Source organism: Grammomys surdaster, unplaced genomic scaffold, assembly GCF_004785775.1.
Source record: "Grammomys surdaster isolate TR1022 unplaced genomic scaffold, NIH_TR_1.0 581, whole genome shotgun sequence".
In the NCBI taxonomy this organism is placed as follows: Eukaryota; Metazoa; Chordata; class Mammalia; order Rodentia; family Muridae; genus Grammomys; species Grammomys surdaster.
The window spans coordinates 354997-379274 of record NW_021605000.1 but is presented as its reverse complement, the minus strand read 5'-3'; the positions used below and the strand labels follow the sequence as shown (position 1 = coordinate 379274).

At 44.8% G+C, this 24278-nt stretch overlaps 1 protein-coding gene and 1 long non-coding RNA gene across 2 annotated transcripts in view; one reads left to right on the top strand and one right to left on the bottom strand.

The window, feature by feature from the left end:
- The first annotated feature begins 2990 nt into the window (after positions 1–2990).
- Positions 2991–19747, top strand: LOC114633340. The gene is made up of 3 exons (XR_003713190.1): positions 2991–3195; positions 4056–4183; positions 18982–19747. It is a non-coding gene; the product is annotated as an uncharacterized LOC114633340 (long non-coding RNA).
- The window catches only part of Cdrt4 (CMT1A duplicated region transcript 4), a 30088-nt gene continuing 22935 nt past the window's right edge, over positions 17126–24278 (bottom strand). Inside the window, exon 2 of the mRNA XM_028781924.1 lies at positions 17126–17660. Coding sequence (XP_028637757.1) covers positions 17209–17660 — 452 coding nt within the window. The 3' untranslated portion in view covers positions 17126–17208. The remainder of the gene's footprint in view (positions 17661–24278) is intronic.

The following is a 24278-nucleotide window of genomic DNA, read 5'->3' as shown; positions in this document are numbered from 1 at the left end:
GGGATCCTGATGGTTCAAATGAGAATGACCACCATTGGTTTGTGTATTTGAATGCTTGGTCCCCAGTTGGCAAGACTTCTCGGGAAGGATTAGGAGGTGTGGCTTTGTTGGAAGAGGTGTGTCACTGGGGGAGGGATTTCAAAAGCCCATGCCATTTCCTGTTAGCATTCTCTGCCTCATGCTTCTGGATCAAACTGTAAGTTCAGCTACTGCTCCAGTGTCATGCCTGCTTGTCTGCTGCCATGCCCTCTTCCATGACGGTCATGGAGGCCCACCCTCTGCAACTGAAAGTAAACAAGAAACTCTTCTATAAGTTGCCTTGTTCATGGTATCTTATAACAGCAATAGAAAAGTGACTAAGACAGATCCTAATTTAAACATGAAATTCACGTTTCTTTATTTTCCTCTTTTTTCTTTCTTTCCTCCTTCCTATCTTTTTTCCCCACACTACCTAATATTTCTAATGTACTTATATTTCAATGGTAGTCTATCATATGAGGTCAGGTATGGAGTTTTCTGCCTGTGGAGTCATGTTAACATGAAAAACATTTCCAATGCAGGTATATCACGATTTGAGACTTTTAGATTAAATGCCTAACTTGTAACTGTAACCAAGCCCGCGAGAACTGTGGACAAGATCCAACAATGACACCAAAGTGGGAATTGATTAATACTGGTCCAGGATTATTGTGCATCTAAGAGGTAGAGAATTTTGCCATTATGTGTATGGCCCTATATTCCAAAACCAGTACCAAGAGATAGATAATAGATGGATAGATGAATGATAAACAGACATATGTTAGATGGATAGATGATATATAAGCAGATAGATGATAAATAGATATGGATGGTAGTTGATAGAGATGATAGATTATAGATAAATATAGGCAGATGATAGATATATGATAGATAGATAGATAGATAGATAGATAGATAGATAGATAGATAGGATGGATACCTTCCATAAAATTCAATTGCTTGACAAATATACAGAAAATATCTTATTTTCCTCTGTTTTTGATCTATTCCACTCAAACACCAAGTCCACTTTCATCCCATACAATACAGACCTTCATTTTAAGCTATGATGAGAAAACATTGTTATGAATGTCATGGCATTGGCATTGGTGAAGCATCCTGTACACAACACACTTGTGCAGGCCAGGGATGGACTACATGGGATGTTTGCACAGCACACCACATCTTTGTACCAAAAATAACAAAGCTTCCTGGTCCCTTTCCTGAGTCCCTTTCCTGAGTCCCTTTCCTGAGTCCCCTCAGGGAAGTCCACACAGAACTGGAACCAAAACCCAAGGCGACTCCTTTTCTCTCAGGCTGAGTCCACCCTGCCCAGCTCTCCTACATCAGCATCTCCGGAGCTGCAGTGACGTCTTTTAGAGCTCCCTTCAAGTGATCTACTTATGGGGCAGCATTTTTGCCTTTGAGAATTTAGTCAGAAAAGTGTTGTGGCAAGGCACAGGCACCTACTTCCAAGGAATAGCAAACCACGCTGGCTTGCCAACCAGTACCCTAGCATTCTTTGGGCCACTAGTCCATCACTGTGACCCCTGTCTCCCTGCCAAGGTTCTTGCAGGCACAGCCCACTCTTCTCCGATTGGATTTTATGATGCATATGGTGACAGCAAGCTACAGAGAAAGATGTCTCCTCTATTAAAGAGTTTTGGGAGGATCTCCTCTTTTAGTACATTGATTTTAACAGAGAGGCCAACTTTTAGATTATTTCTATAAAAGTGAAGGGGGCACAAAATACACATACACACATGCATACAAACACCTGAATTGCAGTGATGGCCAGTTTCTGAAGTGTGACTATTCCACTAGTGGGCAATTTTAAGCTACTAACATAATGTCCCCGATTGATGTGTACAATTGCCACCACTCTTAATGAGATTTTACAGTGAGCTAGAGACCTTGTACAGACTCACTGAATCCTCACACACGGCTGTGATAAAAATGGGGATAATATAAACAGTTGACTCACCGTGTCTGTGGGACTTGACTGACATAAAACACATGGTCCACAGCAGTGTCTGCCACTCAATAAACACAGCCATAATTCTCATTGGCTCTTGCCTGTGAATCAGATCTCCACTTCACAGGTGACAGGAGCCCTGCCCTGGTGGGCATGTGTAGATGGAGCCAAGATCCCTGAGCCTCCAGCTGCTCCACCAAAGAAGGCAATGCTACCCTTCATCTTTTTCACCTGAGCAACTGATGTCCAAGACTCCCCTGAGATTGATGCAGTGAATTCTGGGAAGAGAGATGTGTTCCTAAAGTGGGAGGACTTTTTGCAGTGGAAAGAGCATTGAGCTACAAAGAAAAATCCAGAGTAAGTGAGCACAGGGCACCTCCGACTACCAGCACTCCAGCCCTGGGTCACATCTGCAGCACCAACACCCCTGAAGACATTCCAAAGGCCAGGAGGCTATCCCCTGGTGCAGGCCCTGCAGACACTTGGGAGCTGTGATTGACACTTGAACTCCCAGGAAGGATGCTGAGGCGGCGCTGGGCTGAAGACAGGTAACTTTCTTCTCCCCTGAGCAGGGCTCACAGCTCATTCACCCAAATGGAAGCTCTCCCAGCCTCATAGCCACCCTTCCTTTCATGTCAGTGTGGCCTCTGAAAATAGGAAGCAAGGATCCAGGATCTGTGCATTGCCACTGGTTGTGTGAAGCTGACTGGGCACATCCTGGACAAGAAACAAAGTTTAAGCACCTGTAGTGCCTGTGGTATCAGAATTAAACACACAGATGTTTAGAGGAAGGGAACAGGCATCCAACATGTGACCCAAATGGTTCCCAGGTAAGGGTCCCCGTGAGTCAGGTTATCATGTAGCTGCTTCTCCAAGGAGCCAGGTTTTACTTCCTGGACCTCTCAAAGAAGTTCAGAAGGCCCTGGTCAGAGGCACACAATGAGAGCCTGTTTCCATGGATACTTCAAGATTCTATAAGAAAGAAGCAGAAAAGGAAAAATGTGTAAAGATCTGCTTTTGTTCCCTACACTCACCCACTCCAAACATTAACCTCATACCAACCTCCCACTGCACACAAGGGCCACAGGAAGCCTAGACAACACAGAAGAGCTAAAGGAAGTGATAGGCTCCAGCTTGGGCCACAGGGTGGCCCCATAGCCTATCCAGTGTATCCTGAGCAGCCAATCACCAAGAAAACAAAGGTGAGAGTTCTTTCTTCTGATTTGCATTTTCTTTCTTCCTTTCTTCTTCCTTCATATTTTAAAAATAATATTTTGAGGCTATTACCTAAGTTGGATATCTCAAATTCTGGCCCTTCCTATCATATCTACCAGAGGCAACCACTTCACTTCAACAGTTCAGCACAATCGGGGCTGTGGCCTGGGAGAACTGAGGGCAGGCAAGAAGATTGTTACTTTCTGTGTGTCTTTTCTCCTCAGTGTGACAAATTGCCTAACAGAAGCAATCAGGGAGGAAAGCTTTATTCAGGCGAACAGTTCCAGAAGGTATGGTCCATGATGACGAGGAAAGCCTAGTGGCTAGCGTGACTTTGGCCACTGTGGTGGGGCCTTGCAGCCATGACTTGTTCTTGACAGATCAGGAGTCAGAACCAGAAGTAGATATCACATACAAGCCAAGGCCCAAAGGACAATTATGTTAATGAGCAAAACAATAAGGGGGTATAAAAATGAAAAACAAAAGGGCCTGGCAAAGCTTTTGCTTAGTATGCGCAGGGTCCTTCTGCTGCACAGGAGGAAAGGAAGAGGCCAGGCAGGCTCTAGTGTACTCTACAGCGCTGTTCATGAAGGCTGGGGAGGTGAAATCCAAATACCATCAAGAGGACTAACAGTTAAACACTCACAGCTTTATACCCTTAATAGACATTTGGAAGAATAAGATGACTTTCTGTGCTCAACAAGCAACAAGTTCTGGGATTTCAGAGAGTCTGGAAAAGCAAGAGCAGGACACTGTATTATAGAATGTGTTAGTATGTAGACAATACAGTGAGGGTTGTGTGTGCGTTCGTGGGTCTATGCTTTACTAAGCAACCACTGTGTGTCAGGCACTGTTCTACGCCCTATGGACACAGCAGTGAAGAAAACAGACAAATCCTTTGCTCTGGTAAAGCTTCATGAAGGAGAACAACAGTAAACAGTAGATGGAATCTATGCTGTGCCTTACGGTGCAGAGGTGTGTGGGGGTTGGGGTCAGAAGGAGGGCAGGTAGGGAGGACTGGGGAGGGAGCTTGTTGGTGTGGGTGAGGCTCAGCAAGGTCACAGAGGGGCTCGGGCAGAGCAACTGAAAGGGAGCTAAGAGAGGTACCAGAGAGGTGGAGAGGTCGGGCAGGTTGTTTGTTGGACTTTCACCTCAAAGGACAACGTGTGATGTGATCTTAGTTAAAGTTCTGGAAATAGACTAAGAACACATCCCAAAATATGTATACCAACCTATTAATGATGGTTGCCTTTAGGAAGCAGAATATGGCTCAGGGGAGGCAGGTAGGGAATTCTGTGTTCTATTTACTGGGCTTGTGGTGTGTGTGTGTCCGTGTGTGTATGTGTGTGTGTGTTCATATGGGTACACGTGCACACATGTCAGTGTCTGTAGAGGCCAGAGGTAGTCATATCTCAGTCATCCTCCACCTTATCATCCAATAATATTTTTACTTATTCTTTGATTTTTTTGTACGTTTGTATTTTGATCATGTCCGTCTAACATTATCTCGCTCTTCAATGCCCACTAGTATCCCCGACCCCATCAACCTCCCAACTACATGCCTTGGCTTTTGTTATTAATAATCTGAGTGCTGCCCACATACACCACGATGGGGAGCCATCCAATGGGAAGGGGCTATCTAAAACTCTACTTTGGTTTCTGAAACATCTCTCATTGGACCCGGAGCCCATCTCTAGGTTAGGCTGGCTAGCCAATGAGCTCCAAGGGTCCACCTGTCCTCATATTCACACCCTAATGAGACCGAGGTTTCAGACGCATGTCCCTGGACCGCCATCCTTGCATCCCAGACATTTTGCTGACTGAGCCATCGCCAGCCTGTTTCTTTGTTTTACCAAGCATTTTCACTTGTAGCTCAAGTCTGTGCCTGAAATGAGCTGACCTTACCTCCTATCTGATTCTCCCTCCACTGGGGCAGAACAAGTTACTGAAGCTGAGCTACTTGAAACAGTTCCTTTTCCTTCTTTATTTTGTGTTGGTTTGTTTTGTTTTTCAAGACAGGGTTTCTCTGTGTAGTCCTGGCAGTCCTGGAACTCACACTGTAGACCAGGCTGGGTTTGAACTCAGAGATTTGCCTGCCTCTGCCTCCCAAGTGCTGTGATTATAGGTATGTACCACCACAGATCAGCTAAACACCGTTTCCGATTCACTGAGTGGTTCTGTAATGGATTGAAGCTGGAATGTGCCCAAAGACTCTCATGTTGAAGGCTTTGTTCCCCTGTCCCAAGTCCTGCAGAGATCATGAGGGCACTCGTCTCATCAACGGGTGAAGCTATTGATGAGTTCATAGTTGACTGGCCTGGTTGAAAGAAATAGTAGGTCATTGGTCTGTGCCTGTGAAGAATGTCCCTCTCTCCTCTTCCCTTCCCTCTTTCTGACTCTTGGCCACCATGAACTAACTAGTGAGCTTCCTCAGACTCATAGAAGCAAGGAAACCAGCCCATCGTGTACTGAGACCTCTGAAACCATGGGTGGAAATAAACCCTATCTCCTCTAAGCTTGTAAAGCTGTTTCGTCATAGCTACAGAATGGTGGCTAACACACTGAGCTGAGAAAACCTCATAGTTGCAGAGTTGTTACCCAAAGTTGCTATTGTAAGACACTGTGTGGCTGCTGGAAATCTAACCTGCATTCTCAAAGAACATTCTCAAAGAGCAGTTATTAGCTGCTGAGCCATCTCTGCAGCCTCACTTCTAAGTGTAATGTCTCGATTGTGCACACACACCAGACAGAATCTTACTTACCCTTCCACACCAAGGGAAAGTGTCTCCTTTCAGAGGTCCCACATAGCTGCAGATGTAGTCATTATTACAATTCTAGAGGCCATCACCTACTTCAGGTCACTGTAAAAGTGTATGTTTATTGAAACAATTTTCAGCCTATGACCAAAAGGCTTTAATTAAGTACGGTCCAATTCAGAACTCTAATGTACAATGGTGATGTGTGAAATAGGTACATCTCAACTAGATCCCTGCCTCAGGAGCCCCTGATTCACCTTACACAACCCACTTGTCAGTCCTAAGCCTCAAACAGGGAGACTCCCACACCCACACCACACCCACAAGGGCCTGCAGCCCAAATCTTCGGGTTCACTATGCTTCAAGTTGCATGGAGCTTCCCAGAAGCTGCCAACACTGATATATGCGAGTTCTGCTTCTAATCAGGTCAGAATTCCATGGCTGCTTGCTGGGCACGTGTCCTGGGTGGTGGCTGCACCATGCCCTCTTCAGAGGGGTTGTGATCTGCCAACTTGAGGAAGATCCAGAGTGAGGATTTGGGAGCTGGGAGGATCATGGCACCAATGTGGTGAGACCATGTGTCTAACTGAAAAAGGCTGACGTTCAAGAGGATGGTGTCTTTTCTTTACTTGGAGTTGTAGTGTGTTTATGTAGCTCTCAGAATCTACAGAACAGGTTTCCCTCAGTAGCTGTCCTTCAGTACTGGCATCAAGTAAGAAAGTGAAACACATTGTTACATATGACAATACACACATATAATCAGAGTCCTCCATACCCACAGGTACCCTGTCCAGAGCCAACAAACTTGATAGGCAAAATTTTTAAAGGGTGTTCTAAAAAGTATTGAACACACAGAGCTTTTAATTGTCATTATTCATCAACCACACAGAAGAGTAACATTTACATAATCTTCACATCGTCATATTTATAATCTAGAGGTGACACAAAGTAGATAGAGGACCAGGTCCTTTACTCTGCTAAGCTGTTATGAAGCCTCGGCTGTTCTGTTATGCTAGATGGGGCAAGGCAGACAATAGGAAGTACCCTGCTGAATGTTGCCATTGTCTTCTCCAGGCCACAGAACTAGACACAACTTAGGAATAAAGCATCAGTGTTGTCAGTGTCATTGTGTCTGTGATGGAGAAAATAAGGAAGCCATTGGTAAGAGGAAGTGAGGTGCAGGAGGCTACAACATCTCCAAGATTAACAGAGGTATTGCAGGGTTTAGAATTTTCATGGACGTACTGAGATCCATGTTCAGGGTGGAGCTGGTCTTCAGCACAGAACAGAAATCAAGTTTAGGTTGTGGCCCCCTAAAAGCAACCCTGCCTAGCAGCAACTGGCATTCTGCTGCCCTTCTCCCCAGGCCTACAAGGTTTGGCCTTTATGCCCTATACATTATGCTTTGGCAATCTGCAAGAGCCCCAATGGCTATGTCGAAGTAAAGGAAGATAATTCTTTTTCTGGCATAATACTGGTGGGCCAGGGTGACAAGTGGCCATTGAGACAATTTTGTGGAATATGCAAGCATCCCCCAGAGCTTCACAAGAAGTTCTTGGGAACTTCCCGTTGTCCTCAGGATAAAGGCTCCTACTCCTGATAAACTGTATATGAAAAGAACATGTCCTCCTAAAGTTTGCAGCAGTCAGAATCCTCTTTCACAGACTGTAAGAAAAGCAGCTCCTTACAGCAGCATCATTTTATTTTGCAATCACACACACACACACACACACACACACACACACACACACACACTGATGGAGATCAGAAGGTAATGAAGGAAGAGAAAGGAGGGAAGGAAGTAGACAGAGAGGGAAGGGGAAGCAGGAAGTAGATACAGAGGAAGGGAAAGAAAGGAGAAAGGGACGAAGGAAAAGGAAAGAACCATAGCAATAAAGAGTGATGTCAAGATTAAATTGCACCCCATGCCCTAACTACAGAGATCTGAAAAAGCAAGCGGGCTGCAGAGAGATGACGTGGAGACCAGAACTGGCACTTCTGCATGCAAGAACTAGGGAAATGAAGGTTGGACTCTGAAGGCTGCTTGAGGCTAGGGTCTGGCACCTGCCCAGGTCTGGGGTGAACACTTAAGAGCCCTCAAGGTCTCCTTTGTCAATGCCCAGCCCAGTCATCCAGGACAGAACACCAGGCTGAAAGTAAACCTGGGGACAAACTGCAAATGCTTGGCACTTCCTCTCTACTGTCACTAGGACCAGAAAGGGAGATGCTCTCACCGAAAGCCAGCCTGAACTAGGAATCAGCTCCATGGTGCTACAGAAACAAACATGGAAACTGGGGCTGAATATAAACTGAAGACAGCTCTGCAAAGTTTTAAAAACTCACCCAGCCACGAAAATTCAATTTGGCTGCAGCTTCGACATGACCTCACTCTCTTTTATGAGCAGCTGTCCTGACACTAATCCTGCCTCCTCCCATAATCTCCTCTGCCTGAGGAAGGGAGGTCATGAGCCCTCAGCAAATACATTCTTACAGTGCCCCCTGCTTCTGCAAAGCACTCCTTACGCTCCCCAGACGGTGTGCTTGTCCAATGTCCCTGTCACAAAAATAGAATCCTGGGTCTGCCATGTCCACCCGAGGCCCTGGCACATTGCCTGGCACAAGCAAGCACTTGGTGTGCATTTGCAGGATGCCTGTCAGCATGTTGCATTAGGGCTGTGAAATTATGTCTCTTCTGATAAAGGCTAGAGAAAAAAAGCAAACTTGGAATTTCATCACACAGACTTGAAAGGCTTTTTAAAGGCACAGACTAACCATGTTTTATGACTTTGTGTCTCATGTTCCTTCTGTTTTTCCAGTATCCTAAAAGAAAAAGTACATAAAAGGTGTCCCTTATTATTATTTAAATAATAATGTCTATGACCAAACCACCCTGAACATGCCCAATCTCATCTGACCTCAGAAGCTAAGCAGGGTCAGCCCGGTTAGTACTTGGATGGGAGACCGCCTTGGAATAGTGGATGCTGTAGGCTTAAAAATATATATTTATTAATAATAATAGTATTAAGACTAGGAGTAGAGTTCATGGCAAGGCAGCCTATTCCCGCCTAGGGAAAAAAAAGTGTTTACCAACCTCTTGTCACTGAAGAAGTCTCTTCTCCGTTCCTTTTGTTTTGAGTCTTAGAGGTTGCTCTTAAAAACTCCTTACTCAATCTTTGAGCATCAATTCTGGCCCAGAACACACTTCAGGGGATACAGGAGATACAGGAGATACAGGAGAATGTGGCCAGACTTGTCCAATACTTATAGGGCCACAGTTACAGACCAAACTGACTACATGAAGAAGGGTCTCAAGTAAAGCTGCTTTACAGTATACCCTGGGCTCAGCAATTACAGACCAAACCCAGCAGGACTGTAACTGATACGAATTTGAGGTGATCTAAGAGCAGGGGAAGTACTGAGTTCAAAAGTGATCCCACACACGGTGTTGAACTACTTAGAGTCCAACAAAGCCTCTCTTACTTCCATTATCACCCACTTACCAAAGTAAGCATTTCCCAGCATTCTGAACAGTAAGGTGGATACAGACTGGTTCCAGTGTGCAAAAGTGTGAACAAAGAGTCAGCCACACTCAGGCCAACTTCCCTCTAGTTGCAGCTGGCTCTTGAACCGACTGTTCTCTACAAAAATATCTGCCCAGTTGGCACATGTGCAGAAACAGTGCCAGGAGTCGAGTTTCCAACTTGTCTGAAATTCTGTGACATCTCAGGTCCCTCTCTCTACTGAAAAGAATGGGTGGCTTTGGGTCGCTGAAAGGTTGAATGGAGACAGGAAGTGAATGAGTCAGTAAAAGAACCACCTAGAAATGCCAGAGGTGGGGTGGGAAGTTTTATTGCCTCTGGAGTATAAAGTTAAGGTCACACCATGTACACTCAGCTTGTGTGTCCACAAGGAGGCAGCTCCACATGGAGAAATCAGCCATGCTTAGAGTGAGGTACAGAATCTGGGGTGGCACAGGATATGGGGTGATGAAATTCCAAGTGTACTCTGTAACCTTTACTGGAAACAACATAATTTCATAGTTAATTTGTCTCTTGTTCCATGTTTGCAGTGTGCTGTCAAGCATCCTACAATGTGTGCCCAGGGTCAGGGCCCTGTGTGGACACAATGCAGGTGTTCTATATTGCCTCCTGGTTCTCTTCCCAAGAACCCAGCCATGCCCCCTAAAGATCTAGTAATGTCACTCTGTGATTTCCAAGTAGTTGGCTGAGGCCCTGGGTCCCAGATAAGAGAGAAACAAGCCAGAGAGGGGTAAGAAATAGGAAGAGATTTGTCAACAAACAGGAACTCAGCTTTGAGCTTCAATCAGGTCTCTGTCTCCTTCCCCTCCCCCACAGCCCTTCCATGGCTTTCTAAGTCTATGTTCTATCTGCCACAGATAACTTGAGAGCTCTAAAAATAATAATAATAATGGTAATTATTATTATTTTTAAAAAATGTGCCCTTTGGTCTGTACACACAGCTGAAGATTCCTTAAAAGATTCTAGGCGTGGTTGGGAGTGAGGGGTGGGGGACTGACTTAAAGCCAGAAAGAACCACGTGGTGAAGATGGCCCTGTTGGCTTGGACACAACTTAGAGAACACTTTGTAATCTTTTTGCTACAGCTGCTGACACACAGAGAGAGTGGCTGGAGGGCTAGGGCGTTTAAGGCTTGTTCTTTATCTCCACAGATGCATGGTCAGTAACTGATTAGGATTCCAGTGCAGGGAGCTGGTCTCTGCCCTGTGCTGGTGCCCCTACTTTCCCATGTTTGCTTAGCTAACTTGAAGGTGCGCTGGCAAGGCCCAGAAATCCTCTGGCTCAGGAGCTTGTTATGCTCTCCATATCCTAAAGGAGAAGCTATATAACTCTGGGACAGTTACCCTTCCTGCACTAAGGACACCAGACCACAAAAACAAAAAAGCACACTGGGCACGCTATATCCACCTCACTTCAGCATGGCTCACAAAGTATCTACTCTATTCGATTAGGCCCCATCTCTATCTCTCATTCCAGTTAGAGACCTCAGGCAACCCCCAAATGCCTATACCAGAACCTCTGTTCTGGAAGTTTCCCTGAAGATTCCTGCAGCCTCTTCTCATTGAGGCAGGACTAATCTCCATTAAGATGTGCCCCAGCCCACAGTTAAGGAAACTCCAGAATGTAGAACTGCTTGATGTCCAAAGCAAAACCAATCAGCAGCTTGGATATGCTGTGGAGGTTAAACGTCAACTGTCTGGCACCCCTTTGGAATTTGCAAGTGGTAAATATCATATTGTACACAGGAAGCCAAGGAATCTGTGTAAAACGGCTGAATGAAATATGTCGGAATGTGCCCTTAGTTACCAGCAACACAGACAGGCTAAGAAAGTGTGCATTCTGATTCTGCACAGACTACAAAAGCAAGAAGACCCATTGCAGCAACTCTGCTGAGCAAAAAACACCACACAGAAAGGTGATAAATAAGAGGTGACCATAGACTTTGAGAAATCCAGTTCCCTCTTCAAGATTATCATTAACTTTGTTCAGAGTAACCTGAGATACTCCAGGCCTCCCTGGTTTGAACAAGCAGATGAGGTTACATGGAAATAACCCACATTCCACCTCCTGCATGCCCTGACTGCTCCAGATGAATGTCAGGGTCCTGGAAAGGCTCCGTGCTTATTTCTGGAAACATCAAAGATGAACAAAGTTAGTCTCAACAAGTGTTCTTTGGGCTTTCCTTGACCTCGAGATTTAAAGGCTACACTTAGAGTAATGGGATCTGTGTGCTTGTGGGCTGTGATGTCAAAGACATATCTTTCTCTTTGTCTTGGTACTCTAGGACCACATCCTTTGGGAAGATGGTCCATGTCTCCATAGCCCTCAGGAAGGTCTGAACCAGTTGACACATCAAAGCATTGCACACTGTAAGCCACTGAGGCTAAGAATCATCTTGCAACCAATGTCCAATGCTTTTTTCATGTCCAGTTAGTCCTGCCCAGAAGTTTTCTCCCTGGAACAATTCTTCTTGGAAATATAGCAAGAGATGCTCCAGCCCCTAAATGGCCAGACCCCAGTGTCCCAACCTAGACTTAAGCTGAGTTCTCCACTGCAAAAGGATTTTTTTTCCTTTCTTAAAGACATTGCATGGACAAGGTTCAGGCCCTTTCCATGAGGGTAGAAGGTATGAATGGCATCCCTGGCACATGCCTATGTTGTTACACTAGGCTGAGAACTAAATTATTCTAAATCATGCTAGCTGGAATTGATTACTATAGAGTTGTTTTTGTTTGTTTGTTTGTTTGGATTTTGTTGTTGTTGTTAGAATTTATCAAGTACAAAGAAAGCAATACCTATATATGCCTATCCAAATTGCCACATCACTCTCCCATTAAAGGCACTGGGAGACATGACTACAGTAACCTCAGATCCCTGGTAACATTCAAGAAAGAGCCTTAATCCATGGATTCCCAGATATACCCTGACCAGAAATGCCCATAAAGGGGTAAAAGAGGTGGTTGGGTTTTTTTGTTTGTTTGTTTGGAAAAAAAACTTATTCTGTTTGTTTTGTGCCAGGGCTGAGTAAGAAGACCATCACTCTTCTGCCTCAGTCTCCACTCCTGAGTGCTTGAACTACAGGTATATACCACAGCATCAGTCTTAAGATAAATACTCTCCTTAGAATTTAGCATGTGCCTCTAGGACAGAAACTATGCTTTTTGAGATTCACCTAGAAAATATCTACAGTTTTTGAGAACTCATACTGGCCAAGGGTTAATAACATAGGACTGGACTGGGGGCTTCTAATTGACAGTGGTGTTTGGACAGAACTGCACAGGAGCCAGAGACAGAACAAGCTATCTCCGTGAGTGATGTCAAATGGAGTGTTCACAGTCGATGGAGAGGATGTGCTCCAGGGAGACTTGGGCTCTTTCAAACACCATTTGCAACCATTAGTACATCACACGCTGGTGTACTGGAGGAGAAGGGTACCAACTGCCTTGCAGACACACAGAAACATGGGTAGGGTCATCATCCATGCTAGAGACAAACCCAAAGAGAAGACTGTCTGGGCCTGAAGACAACTGTTGGCTTGGTGACTGAGGAGAATCCATTTGCTTTGGAGCCAATGCAGAACATGTATGAGGACATTTCTAACTTCCCATCTAATTAACAGCTAGTGTCCAGCCAGGAACTCACCTGAATCCTAATCCTTCCCCCATACTCACACACCAGATCTGTTCCCCATGCTAAAACAAAGAAGTACAACAGAGGGTCAGCAAGATGGCTCAGTGGGTGAAGGTGCTTACTGTTCAGTTTGACAACCTGTCGTCACTCCCCAGGGCCCACATGAGGGGAAGAGAGGACAGACTTCCCCGAAGTTGTCCTTAAACCTCCACATGTATGCCATGCATAAGCACTATGGCACACTTAGACATGTACACATGCAGTAAATAAATACAGTAAAAAATACTGTTTTAAAAAAGCAGAGGAAAGAAACCCTCCATTGCTCAGCACAGGCACCCACGACCACCACTACCACCACCACCACCACCGCCATTATACACATACACCATTTTGCAAGCCCTCTGTCTTAGTTAGGGTTTTACTGTTATGAACAAACACCATGACCAAGACAACTCTTATTAGGACAACATTTAATTGGGAATGGCTTACTGGTTCGGAGGTTCAGTTTATTGTCATTATGGAGGGGAAAATGGCAGCATCCAGGCAGGCATGGCGCTGGAGGAGCTGAGAGTTCTATCTCTTATACTGAAGACAACTAGAAGACTGACTTCCAGGAAGCCAGGAGGAAGGTCTCAAAGCTCACCCCCACAGTGACATACTTCCTCCAACAAGGCCACACCTACTACAACAAGGTCACCTCCAGATAATGCCACTTCCTGGGCAAGGCATATTCAAACCACCAGATTCCACTCCCTGGCCCCCATAGGCATGTTCAAATACATGAGTCTATGGGGCCCATACCTAGCCATAGCATAATGCAAAATACATTTAGACCAACTTCCCAAGTCCCCATAGTCTATAGCAGTCTCAACAGTGTTAGAAGTCCAAAGTTCAAAATCTTTTCTGAGATTCATCCAATCACTTAACTGTAATCCCCAAAGCAAATCAGGAAACCAGCTGGGAAAACTCCAAACTACATCTCCATGTCTGATGTCAAAGTAGTCTTCAGATCTCCTTTTTCATCTTTGCTAACTGCAACAAACTTCTTCCTCCTGTGCTGGTTGTTCCACTCTCTGACAGCAGCTTTCCTTGGCAGGTATTTCACAGATCTGGCATCTTTAACATCTTGGGAGTCTCCAGTTCAACTTCAACTTCACAGCTTCTTATCCCAATGTCTGGGATCCACATATGATTTTCTGGGCTCCTTCAAAGGGCTTGGGTCATTTCTCTAGCTCTGCCCTCTCTAGCACTCTAGGCTCTGCTTGACTTGACTCCACTGCTGCTGCTGGTTTTGGTGATCATCCCATGGTACTGGCATCTCTAATACACTAGGGTCTTCTGCTGCAACTAGGAAATAGCCTCTCATAGGCTCTCTTTGTGGTACCAAACCTCAGCTTCTTTGCATGATCCTTTCATTCCTGGGTTGTCAGCTGCAACTGAGGCTGCACCTTCACCAGTGGCCTTCCCTGGCATTTCACAGTGCCAAGCCTCAGCTACTCTTCATGACCCCTTCATACCTTCAAACCAGTACCACCTGGGTGATTCTTACATATTACCAAGTCCAACTTCAGTATAAGGTACAACATTGGCTATCTCTGGGACACAGCTTCTTTGTGATCTCAGAAAACACTTCCCAGAAAATTGCACCTCAGTGATGCTGGTCTCTTCTTAATCACTACTAATTTCTTAGTTCCATCTAACCAGCATCAGTTATGCCAGTAGTCCCTTCTATTCTTGACTCGAAAGTCAGAGCCACATGGCTGAAGCTGCTGGGTTTTGCTGCTTGCTGGGGCTGGAATATCTCCCTCTCCAACCCCCTTGTTCTACTACCAGCTTTCTGTTTTCCAACTCATTCACTGCCTAAGCTTGGCTGTCCCAGAACTTGCTCTGTGGTTGAACTTGAACTTAGAGATCTGCATGGTTCTCTCCAGAATGTTGAAATCAAAGGCATGTACCGCCACACCTGGACTTAAGCTTTTCTCTACTTGGAACTTGCTCTATACCAGACTGAGCTTGAACTCTGGGATCTGTTTGTCTCTCTCTCTCTCCCCCCTTGGATTAAAGGTGTGTACCACCATGCTTGGACCTAAACTTAGCTGGGTAGGATCTTACCCCAAGGTCACCACTCCTTTAATCTGTTTATCTCCTTGAACATAGGATTTAGCTCCATTTTACTTCTTAGTGCCCTTTTATTACTTGAATGATACTTTTTATATTTTTCCTTTCTCGGCTTGTTCCTTTTCATTAAAATGTTCATCATAAACGTGAACTTTAGTAACTACACAACAGAATTTATACCAGGCTGTTTTGAGACTTCATTTGCAAAAACAATTAATCTAAATCTCTTCACTTCGGGCAGACTCTTCAGACAACAGCAAAAATCAGCCATATTCTTCACCAAAATATCACAAAACAGTCTCTAGGCCACATACTAACATTCTCCTCCATTGAAACCTCTTGGGCCAGCAGGCCTATACAATTCAAATCACACTCAGCATCACTGTCTTCCATATTCCTAACAGGATGGTCCATTTAGCCCCACTTAAAAGCATTTGGTTGCTGGGCAGTGGTGTCACATGCCTTTAATCCCAGCACTTGGGAGGCAGAGGCAGGCAAATTTCTGAGTTCGAGGCCAGCCTGGTCTACAGAGTGAGTTCCAGGACAGCCAGGACTACACAGAGAAACCCTGTCTTGAAAAACAAAAACAAACAAAAAAAGCATTCCATGGCTTTCCAAATCCAATGTCCTCAAATCCACATTCTCCCAAAGAAAAACATGGTCAGGCCTACCACAGCAATACCCATCTCCAGGAACCAAATTCTTAGTTAGGATTTTACTGCTGTGGACAGACACTATGACCAAGTCAACTCTTATAAGGACGCCATTCAATTGGGGAGGGCTTACAGGTTCAGAGGTTCAGTCCATTATCACTGTGGCAGGAAGAATGGCAGCATCCAGGCAGGCATGACACTGAAGGAACTGAGAGTTCTATCTCTCATGCCGAAAGCAGCTAGGAAGACAAACTTCCAGGAAGTTAGAAGGAAGGTCTCAAAGCCCACCTCAACAGTGACACACTTCCTCCAACAAGGCCACACTTCCTAATAGTGCCACTCCCTGGACCAAGCATATTCAAACCACCACAACCTCCAAGGGGGAAAAAAGCTCTCCAATACCAGATTCAGGTGCTACAGGGAGCATCCCACTGTCAGTTACTAAGCTAATTTTCTGCTGGCTTCAAAAATCATTCTCTCATATGTCTCGGAGATGCTAGGGTTGGGAATCAGCCAACCACATCTCTTCTTATGCCCCCTAAACTCTGTTCAGAGAGGGTACTAGCAAGAGTCTGCATGGTTAGAGGGGATGAAGAAACTCACTAGCATCCTGTTGGTTTCTGCTGACTCCATTCTGCCTATGTCAGCTTTCCTCACATCCCTTTCTGTTAGCCAGCCAGTGGCAATGCCTTCCAGGATTATTTAATCCAGTTTTTGGGTTTCTAACACTCAACTGAACCAGTCTCATGGATGTGTCTTAGTGGTGCCAAATGAACAAAGACCCCCCTACTAAGAGGTAAGGATGTGTTCCCTGCAGGGGCTCTCCTCAGCACAAGTCAGCAGCAATACAAGCTGAGCACACCCAGTCCCCACCTCAGGAAGTCTGAGCTTCACCCCATTATCTCCCTTCTGCAAACATCTAACATTCAATACATCCAGGAACAGGACTGGTTTCACACAGGGGCTACCTCTGTTGGTAACTGGTTTCTTTTATACCTTTCTGCCCTCTTTTAGTTGCCTGGTTAAAGATCCTATTAAATTATGGCTGGTAAAGTCTGTCTGCTGTCTGGACATGGACAAACATGCCTACAGTTAGGCCTTCAGAATCTATAGCTGCCCCACTCCAACAGACTCCAGTGTTGGGGTTGTCTATCCAAGTACCCCTAGACCACTTTCTGATAAGGTCTCTGTCTGACAACCTATGTATAAAAAAGAACGACCTCAAGTTTCAAGGACATGATGTAATTTGTAGCAAATGGAGAGTAACTGTTGTACATTCTCAGGTGATGGCTACAGGGCTCTTTGCTAAACGTTGGTATATGTTTCCTTGCTGGCCTGTAGTACGCCAAATGGGAGTTTCCTCATCGCAGGCCTCCTAGAGAAAATGATCTTGTTGTAGTTTTGTGTGGGCCCCTCTCTGGCTTCCATTTGGAATTGTGCAGATTCTGGGATAAATATGGGACTCACATTTGTGGTGGAGCATTCCCACGCAGGTAGCAAGGTCTCTGACAGAGCATCTTTCAGCATGAGTTCTGAGGGCTTAGATGACTTCCTCCTCTTCAGCTGCATGGCACTAGGTTCGCTTGACCTTATTGGCTTGCGGTTTTTCTCAGCAGCATAAATGCACTCCAGATCCCTGGCCCAGCTTTTTTCCGTGAGTCGGGCTACTTCCGGGGAGATAAATGTGACATAGGCCGGCCAAGGCTTGTGTGTTTCAAGCAGCGTCAGAGGGAGTCCAATGTTTTCCGTGAGTCTTGCTGGAAGAGAAATGCAGTGGTTTAGAAGTGTTCGCATGCTCAGTAATCCACAGCATCAAAGAATGCAGGGGGCTGGGACCACAGATTGAACTCTTTCCCCACTATCTAATGGGAGTAAAATCCAATCCAAAGATAATAAACAGAATGATATTCTACAGACTATATCAATTAAAGAGCAGCAGAATACTACTAGAGAGAAAGAGAGAGAGAGAGAGAGAGAGAGAGAGAGACAGACAGACAGACAGACAGACAGACAGACAGAATTGGAATTGAGCAGGCTCACTTTCAAATGTTTTTATCCAATTATTGGCTTAAGGTTCAAACTTTATTGTCCTCAACGAATTGCTTAGAAAGTTGTTGAGGGACTGTAACATAGTGATTCTTAGTATTCACAGGAGGCTCATGCCAGGGGCTTCTACAGTCACCAAACTCTATTCATGCTTAAGCTTCTTATTGAAAGGTATGCTGGACATGGAGGCTCATACATGTAATATATAATAACTCAGGAGGCTGAGGCATGTGGATTACAAGTTTGAGGGCAGCCTGAGCTACATAAGCTGTTTTTAATTATTTTTAAGTAAAGTATATCCTCCTTTGTGCTTCAAAATCACCTCTACATAACAAAAATATTACACAACCAAAGCTGTATGACTGGCTATTATACTGTACTATGTAAAAGACAGTGGCAACTTTTTAAGGGTTTTGGATGTACCATTGATTGTGTTCAAGGATTTGTAACTACCTGCATGCATAGTGTTAACAATATGTTACATCTTGGAAAAATATAGCTTAGAGGACTAGCGTTCACTGGTGTAATGCATGAGGCCCATGTTTGAGACCCAGCACTGCTAAAAAGAGAAGTGTTAGCTGAGGGTGGCGGCTTAAACGTATAACTTAGTTGAGAGAGGAAAATCAGAAGTTGGAGGCTTCCCTGAGCTATGTGAGACACTGTCAAAGCAAAACAAAACAAGATAAACAAAAACAACAACAACAGCAAAAACCAAACCAGAAACATTAGCAAAGTAGGTTTACGACTTGGAGCACGGTCCTACTATACTGAAAAGAGAATGAACCTTAGACAAGTGTCTCGCCCTTTCTGAACTCCAGGTGCCTTGTTAGAGGCATTGCCTTCTTAGAATGAGTCTATTTTCCAAAAGCTTCCTTGAAGATTAGCAATCTGTTTATTCCAAAACCTTAGCAGTCTCTGACAGGCAGTAATTGTTAAAGAACAGCTACTACCTTCCAGCTATGTCTCTAGATGTGCACCGTGTCTCAAGTCTTCATGGCATCTTATGATGTAGGCATTCTCTCTATTCAACAGAGAGTATCGCAGCTGGTAAGCTTGTACAGCACACAAACAGTGAGTCTGAGCTGGACACATTCCTTCCCGTGGCTGCTGCTCAGAAGTTCTGACATCTGAGACCACAGTGAGAAGCTTGGTGAGAATTCTACCTGCCCATTTGCTTGGCCCTTTGCAGGTATCGAGTTAGGGGCATGGCAGGCCCTTCTCTCATCCCGCTGGCACCTGTGTACCAAGCACCTCCTCTGCATCTGGCACTGCCCCGTTTTCTCTGGTAGTGAAGCCTTTCCCTGGTTTTATAGCCTTAGGTCATTTCAGTGGGAGTTTATGAGGCAGAAGAATTAAACAAATTCATCTTGCCATCTCTAACCTGAGTTCAGACAAACACGGTAACTGGTAATCAAGAGAGGTAGCTCCTAAGCCCTTGTGTTACTTTCCATGATTCCAGTTACCTGAAAAAATAAAGAAAAACATTCCAGAAATAAATAATTCATTAATGCTTTTATAATACCATGCCATATTATTAGTTATTATTGCTAATTTCAGTGAGCTTAACTTTAGATCCAACTCCATCTTGGATATTCATACATAGGAGAAAAAAAAGTAGATACAGAGTGTAGTGCTATCCGCTGTTTTAGGAATTCATGGGTGTCTTGGGACACATCCCCTGGGGAACAGGAACTATTGTAGACAGCTATGTTGCCTTGTGGACATTGAGAAGCTGGAGTTTGTCTGGGGACAGATCTGTCAGTAAAGAATGTGCTGAAGAAGGGCTCCAAATCCCTGCAATGGTCATGTATTCCACTGCCTGAAGAAGATGCGTGACACCACCACCTCTCATTGAGACAGACTTACAGAAGCTCCAAGTACAGACTTGGATGTCACCTCTCCCTGCCCCCCCTCCATTGTATCCTCAAGGTAAATGCCAAGATCTTGCAGTGTAGACCTTCACATGACCATGGCTGAAGAACAGCAAGCAGTATCCATGGAGTCTGCTAAACATGTTGTGTTTTCTAGCAGCTCAAGCACAGGCCCCTCTTCCCATCCCCCAACTCCTCCTGGATTCTTCTGCTCCGGTTCTCTTATTGCTACAGTTTTCTTTATATCACAGATCCAAATGGCTTTGGGACAATGAGAAAGCCAGGGATCTGACATGTGATCAGTAGCTACCCTAAGGATCTAAGTCTGTCCCTCACAAGAGAACTGGGCGAGTCCTAACACCTGCTAGTGTGGCCTTGCTCCAGCTCCTTAGGTTGCCATGAGTGGTTCTTCAGGGTCCTGCCTTCAGATCCTCTGGTTTTACAGTCTGAGTCCTGAGCAGACCCCTGAAGCCTCCAGGTATGATCTGGTTCCTTTAAGTATGGCAAGGTCTTACCCCCTGACTTGTGCTTCTCAATCTGCAGCTGGGGCCAGAAGTGGCAGAGATGGCCAGGCAACTGCCAAGATTTACCTAGAGAGGGCCCAAGTTCAGGCTTAAATCAGAAAGTCATAATACCCCATGAACATGGAAGATTTGGTGGGAACCATGGCCAATGGTTCACAGCCTCACAGGCCTACCTAACTGGAGAGCCTGTTCAAGCAGGCAGACACCAGAGATAAAATTCAAGTCTTTAAGCTTGCATAGCAAGAACTTTACAGGCTGAGCCCTCACTCCTCCACCCAACGGATGTATTATTTATTACTGTTTTTCTGTCTCTATGGCCTTTAAGTATTTAAAAGAGTTGTAGAACATTTTAGCCCTCACCTGCCAAAGCCCCATGAAAGCATGCAGATGATCTTCAGTAAGTTCCCAGGAGATGTTAGAGCCACTGGGAACCACACTCAAAACTCTTGGTCTAGGGTCAGTGCTTCCCAACTCTAAGAAGTCCTAGAATCCCCTGCAGAGACTGGCTATGCCTGACTCTCAGATGTTCCAACTCAGTAGATCTGTTTGGAGAATCTGAGAATTTGCTTCTACAAATAACTCCAAAGAATGATTATGCTCTTGATTACATGGACCACACTGAGTACCACCACATCTCCAGCATGAGAAGCGGTGCCAAGTCTGACAGCTGCAACAGAAATGAGCTGTGGTTTGCTGACTTGAGTAGACCTTCCACCTCTAAAGGAGGTACCACACCTGTACACCTTCTGTTCTCCCAATCAAGGAACTATCATTGAACTTGAATATATCATTAACAGAAACTTTAAAATCTGATGGTTTTACAAAATAAATTATTCATAAGTTCAACAACTTTATTCAAAACTCCTACAAATGAGAGCACTCTGGAGATTTGTTCATATTAGAAAGAAAAAGACTATGGTAGTTTGAATGAAGTTGGACCCGTAAGTCCATCCGGACTGGCACTACTGATAGGTGTGGCCTTGGAGGAATTGCATCACTAGGGAAGGCGGGGCTTTGAGGTCTCAGAAACTCAAGCAAGGCCTAGAGTCTCATTCTCTTTCTGCTGCCTGCAGATCCAGATGTAGGCCTCTCAGCTACCTCTCCAGCCCTGTCTGCCTGCATGCCACCAACCCATCTTGTCCTAATGATAATGGACTAAACCTCTGAACAGTAAGCCAGCCACAATGGAATGGTTCCCTTTATAAGAGTTGCCATGGTCATGGTGTCTCTCCACAGCAATAGAAACCCTAAGACAAAATCAAAATTCATCTTTTGTCAAACCTTTGTGATCCAGGTCTTACAGGATTCTCCACTGAGTTTCATGGTAATGCTCCACAACAAGGCATTTTAAAATACAATATCAATATAGTTTTTTGAGGCTACAAAACAAATCATGCTCAAATTGTCCTCTAACCTAGAAAGAGATACTTGGGCTTACTTTAAAGTAAAATTTAAGGCATCTTATTTTTTCTTCTAAGACCAGCCATAGGTGCTCAAATTTTAAGGTCATCCATTCTAAGTGCCCTCAAACAGAGGGCATCTAAGTGGCTACCCAGATCTTGCCTGTCTACCTTCAGTGAAAGACAACTCAACTTACCATGCATGTTTATAGAGCTGTTAGAATTTGTGCTCCCCACAAAGTACCAGACAGTGGAGAAACACACACACACACACACACACACACTTGGAGTTGATATTTAGGGGATTGAGAATCCCCTTTCATCCTTGGTTTTCCTTTAAATTCCTGGTTAACAAATCTGAAGCTTCTGGGGAGCCTGGGTCATAGTGTACCCTGTTCAAAATGGTTAAGAGAGTCTCAAAACGCATGGGGAAGACTAGTCTGTTGAAAACAACAAGAGATAAATAGTTGACATAAGCCAGAAGACAAGCTGTGTGGCCTCTCATAATTTGTCTTCCTGTAAATAAAATGCAAAGCTGTCACAGTCTCCAGACAGAAGCAGCATTGATGGGAGGGGCGGGAGGCCATGCTGAAGTAAGCTTTCTTGTTTCTCCCACAGACGCCAAGGTCCGTGTTCAGTTCTCCCCAGGCCTCACTCAGTTTCACAATTGGAGACACTAGTCTGAGATGCCAAGCTCAGATTCAAAGGAGTGACACTGACTTGGAACGTGGCATGACCATGGTGGCCGGGATTTTGATCCTTAAATTGTTAAGGCCTCAGTTGTTACTTAGGAAATGAAGACAGCAGAAAAGTGAGCCCAGCTTCTCTTAGAGAGTGTCTTAGTCAGGGTTCCTATTGCCTGGAAGGAGAGGCAGAGCAGGCTTTGGATTTAAAGCTTCCCAGAAGGGCAAAGGCCTTGAAGAAGGTGGGTAGAGGGGGGCTGGATTTGATGAGTGCTCTGTTGTGTGTTTGTATTGAAGTATCTCATTGAATCCCATTATTATGCACAAATAACATGTGGCATTTTTACATATTAGCCAAAACATCTTAAGAAAGTTAGCTTTAATTGTAAACTTGACACAGCCTAGACTCATCTGAGAGGAAAACCTCGACTAAGGATTACCTAGATCCAACTCCCTGAGAGAAGTGTGGGAGTGGGTGTTGTCTTACCTGCTAACTGGTATGGGGGGGGGGGTCCCAGCCTGCTGAGAGCAGTGGTCCTTGACCGTGTAAGAAAGCTAGGTGAGCATGAGCATGTGGGTGAGCCAGCAGCATCTTCCATGGTTCCTGCTTCCCTCCCTAAGATGGACGGCAACCTAGATGCATGAGCTAAATAAAGACTTCGCCTTTTGGTCAGAGTATTTTCATCCCAGCAACCGTAATGAGCTGAACACTGGGTGATTCCAACAGACAGTACAACTTGTGACTGGGTGCCTGTGAATATCCCACCCAAACACTGAGGATTTGTAAGGTGATACTAACTACTCAGAGACAGGAAACAGGACCAGGAGATTGTCTGAGACACCAGCTTTCTTTCAGTATTTGCTTGTTATGTGCTGTTTCTCAGTGCCCTTTCAAACACTAATGGGACCATGGTGCCTTACCAGAACCATGTGACAATAGGGGATGGACTTAGATCAAAGGCAGAAGCCAGCCAGTGGCTTACAGTGCTGCAATGAGGGACAGGCAGTGCGGATGGGATTCTCCTAAACTGATTACCTCACTCTCTGTCTGCCACAAGCTGTGCCCTTATCTCAGGAAGCCATCTTACAAAAGGATTTTGTGGTTCCAGGCAGGATTAATGGATTAGTACATTGGTACAAGTCAACTCCACTCAGGCTTTTTGCCTGATACTGTAAGATAGTGTGAAATCATGAGTGAGGTACTGGCTTCATTTGATGTTGCCTAAATTGTCCTCCACAGGATACAAGACTCAAGATGTTAATAAGCACTGTTTAAGAAGAAAGGGGGCAGAAGTCCAGGGCAAGGGCCACACATACAGCTATGGCTGAATTTGATTAGTGCACTGATCAAATGGGTTACTTAGGCCAAAAGTTGCCATTTATAGGATCTATTTTAAACATGATTGTAGGCATATTGCCCGCCCAGTTTGTTTAAATAACTCAGTAAATAAATACCTTCCCAGCAGTATTTCTCAGGGCTTGTTATAGGTTGACTTGCTTTGTAGCCTTTCAAGAAATAGAATGAAGATGTAGAATAAGCTCCTTTGTCATGTGGATCATTCATTCATTAGGCGGGAATCCCATCAACTAGAAATCAATAAAACAGTCATGCAGAATTTTAAACAAGGCTCTTCCCCAGCCTTTGGGACTGCATGCCTCAGAGAATGCTATACCAGAAGAGCACAGAAGAGTAGAGATACTCAAAGCATAGCCAGCTCTGTCATTATTGGCCCTCTCTGAAATCATTCTCAGAAGCCCATAGAGCTATGAAAGCATACAAGAGCAAGCCAACATGAGGGTTGCATTCCTCTCTTCTGCCTCCCTCCCCCTTTTCTCTGTCTCTATTTCTGT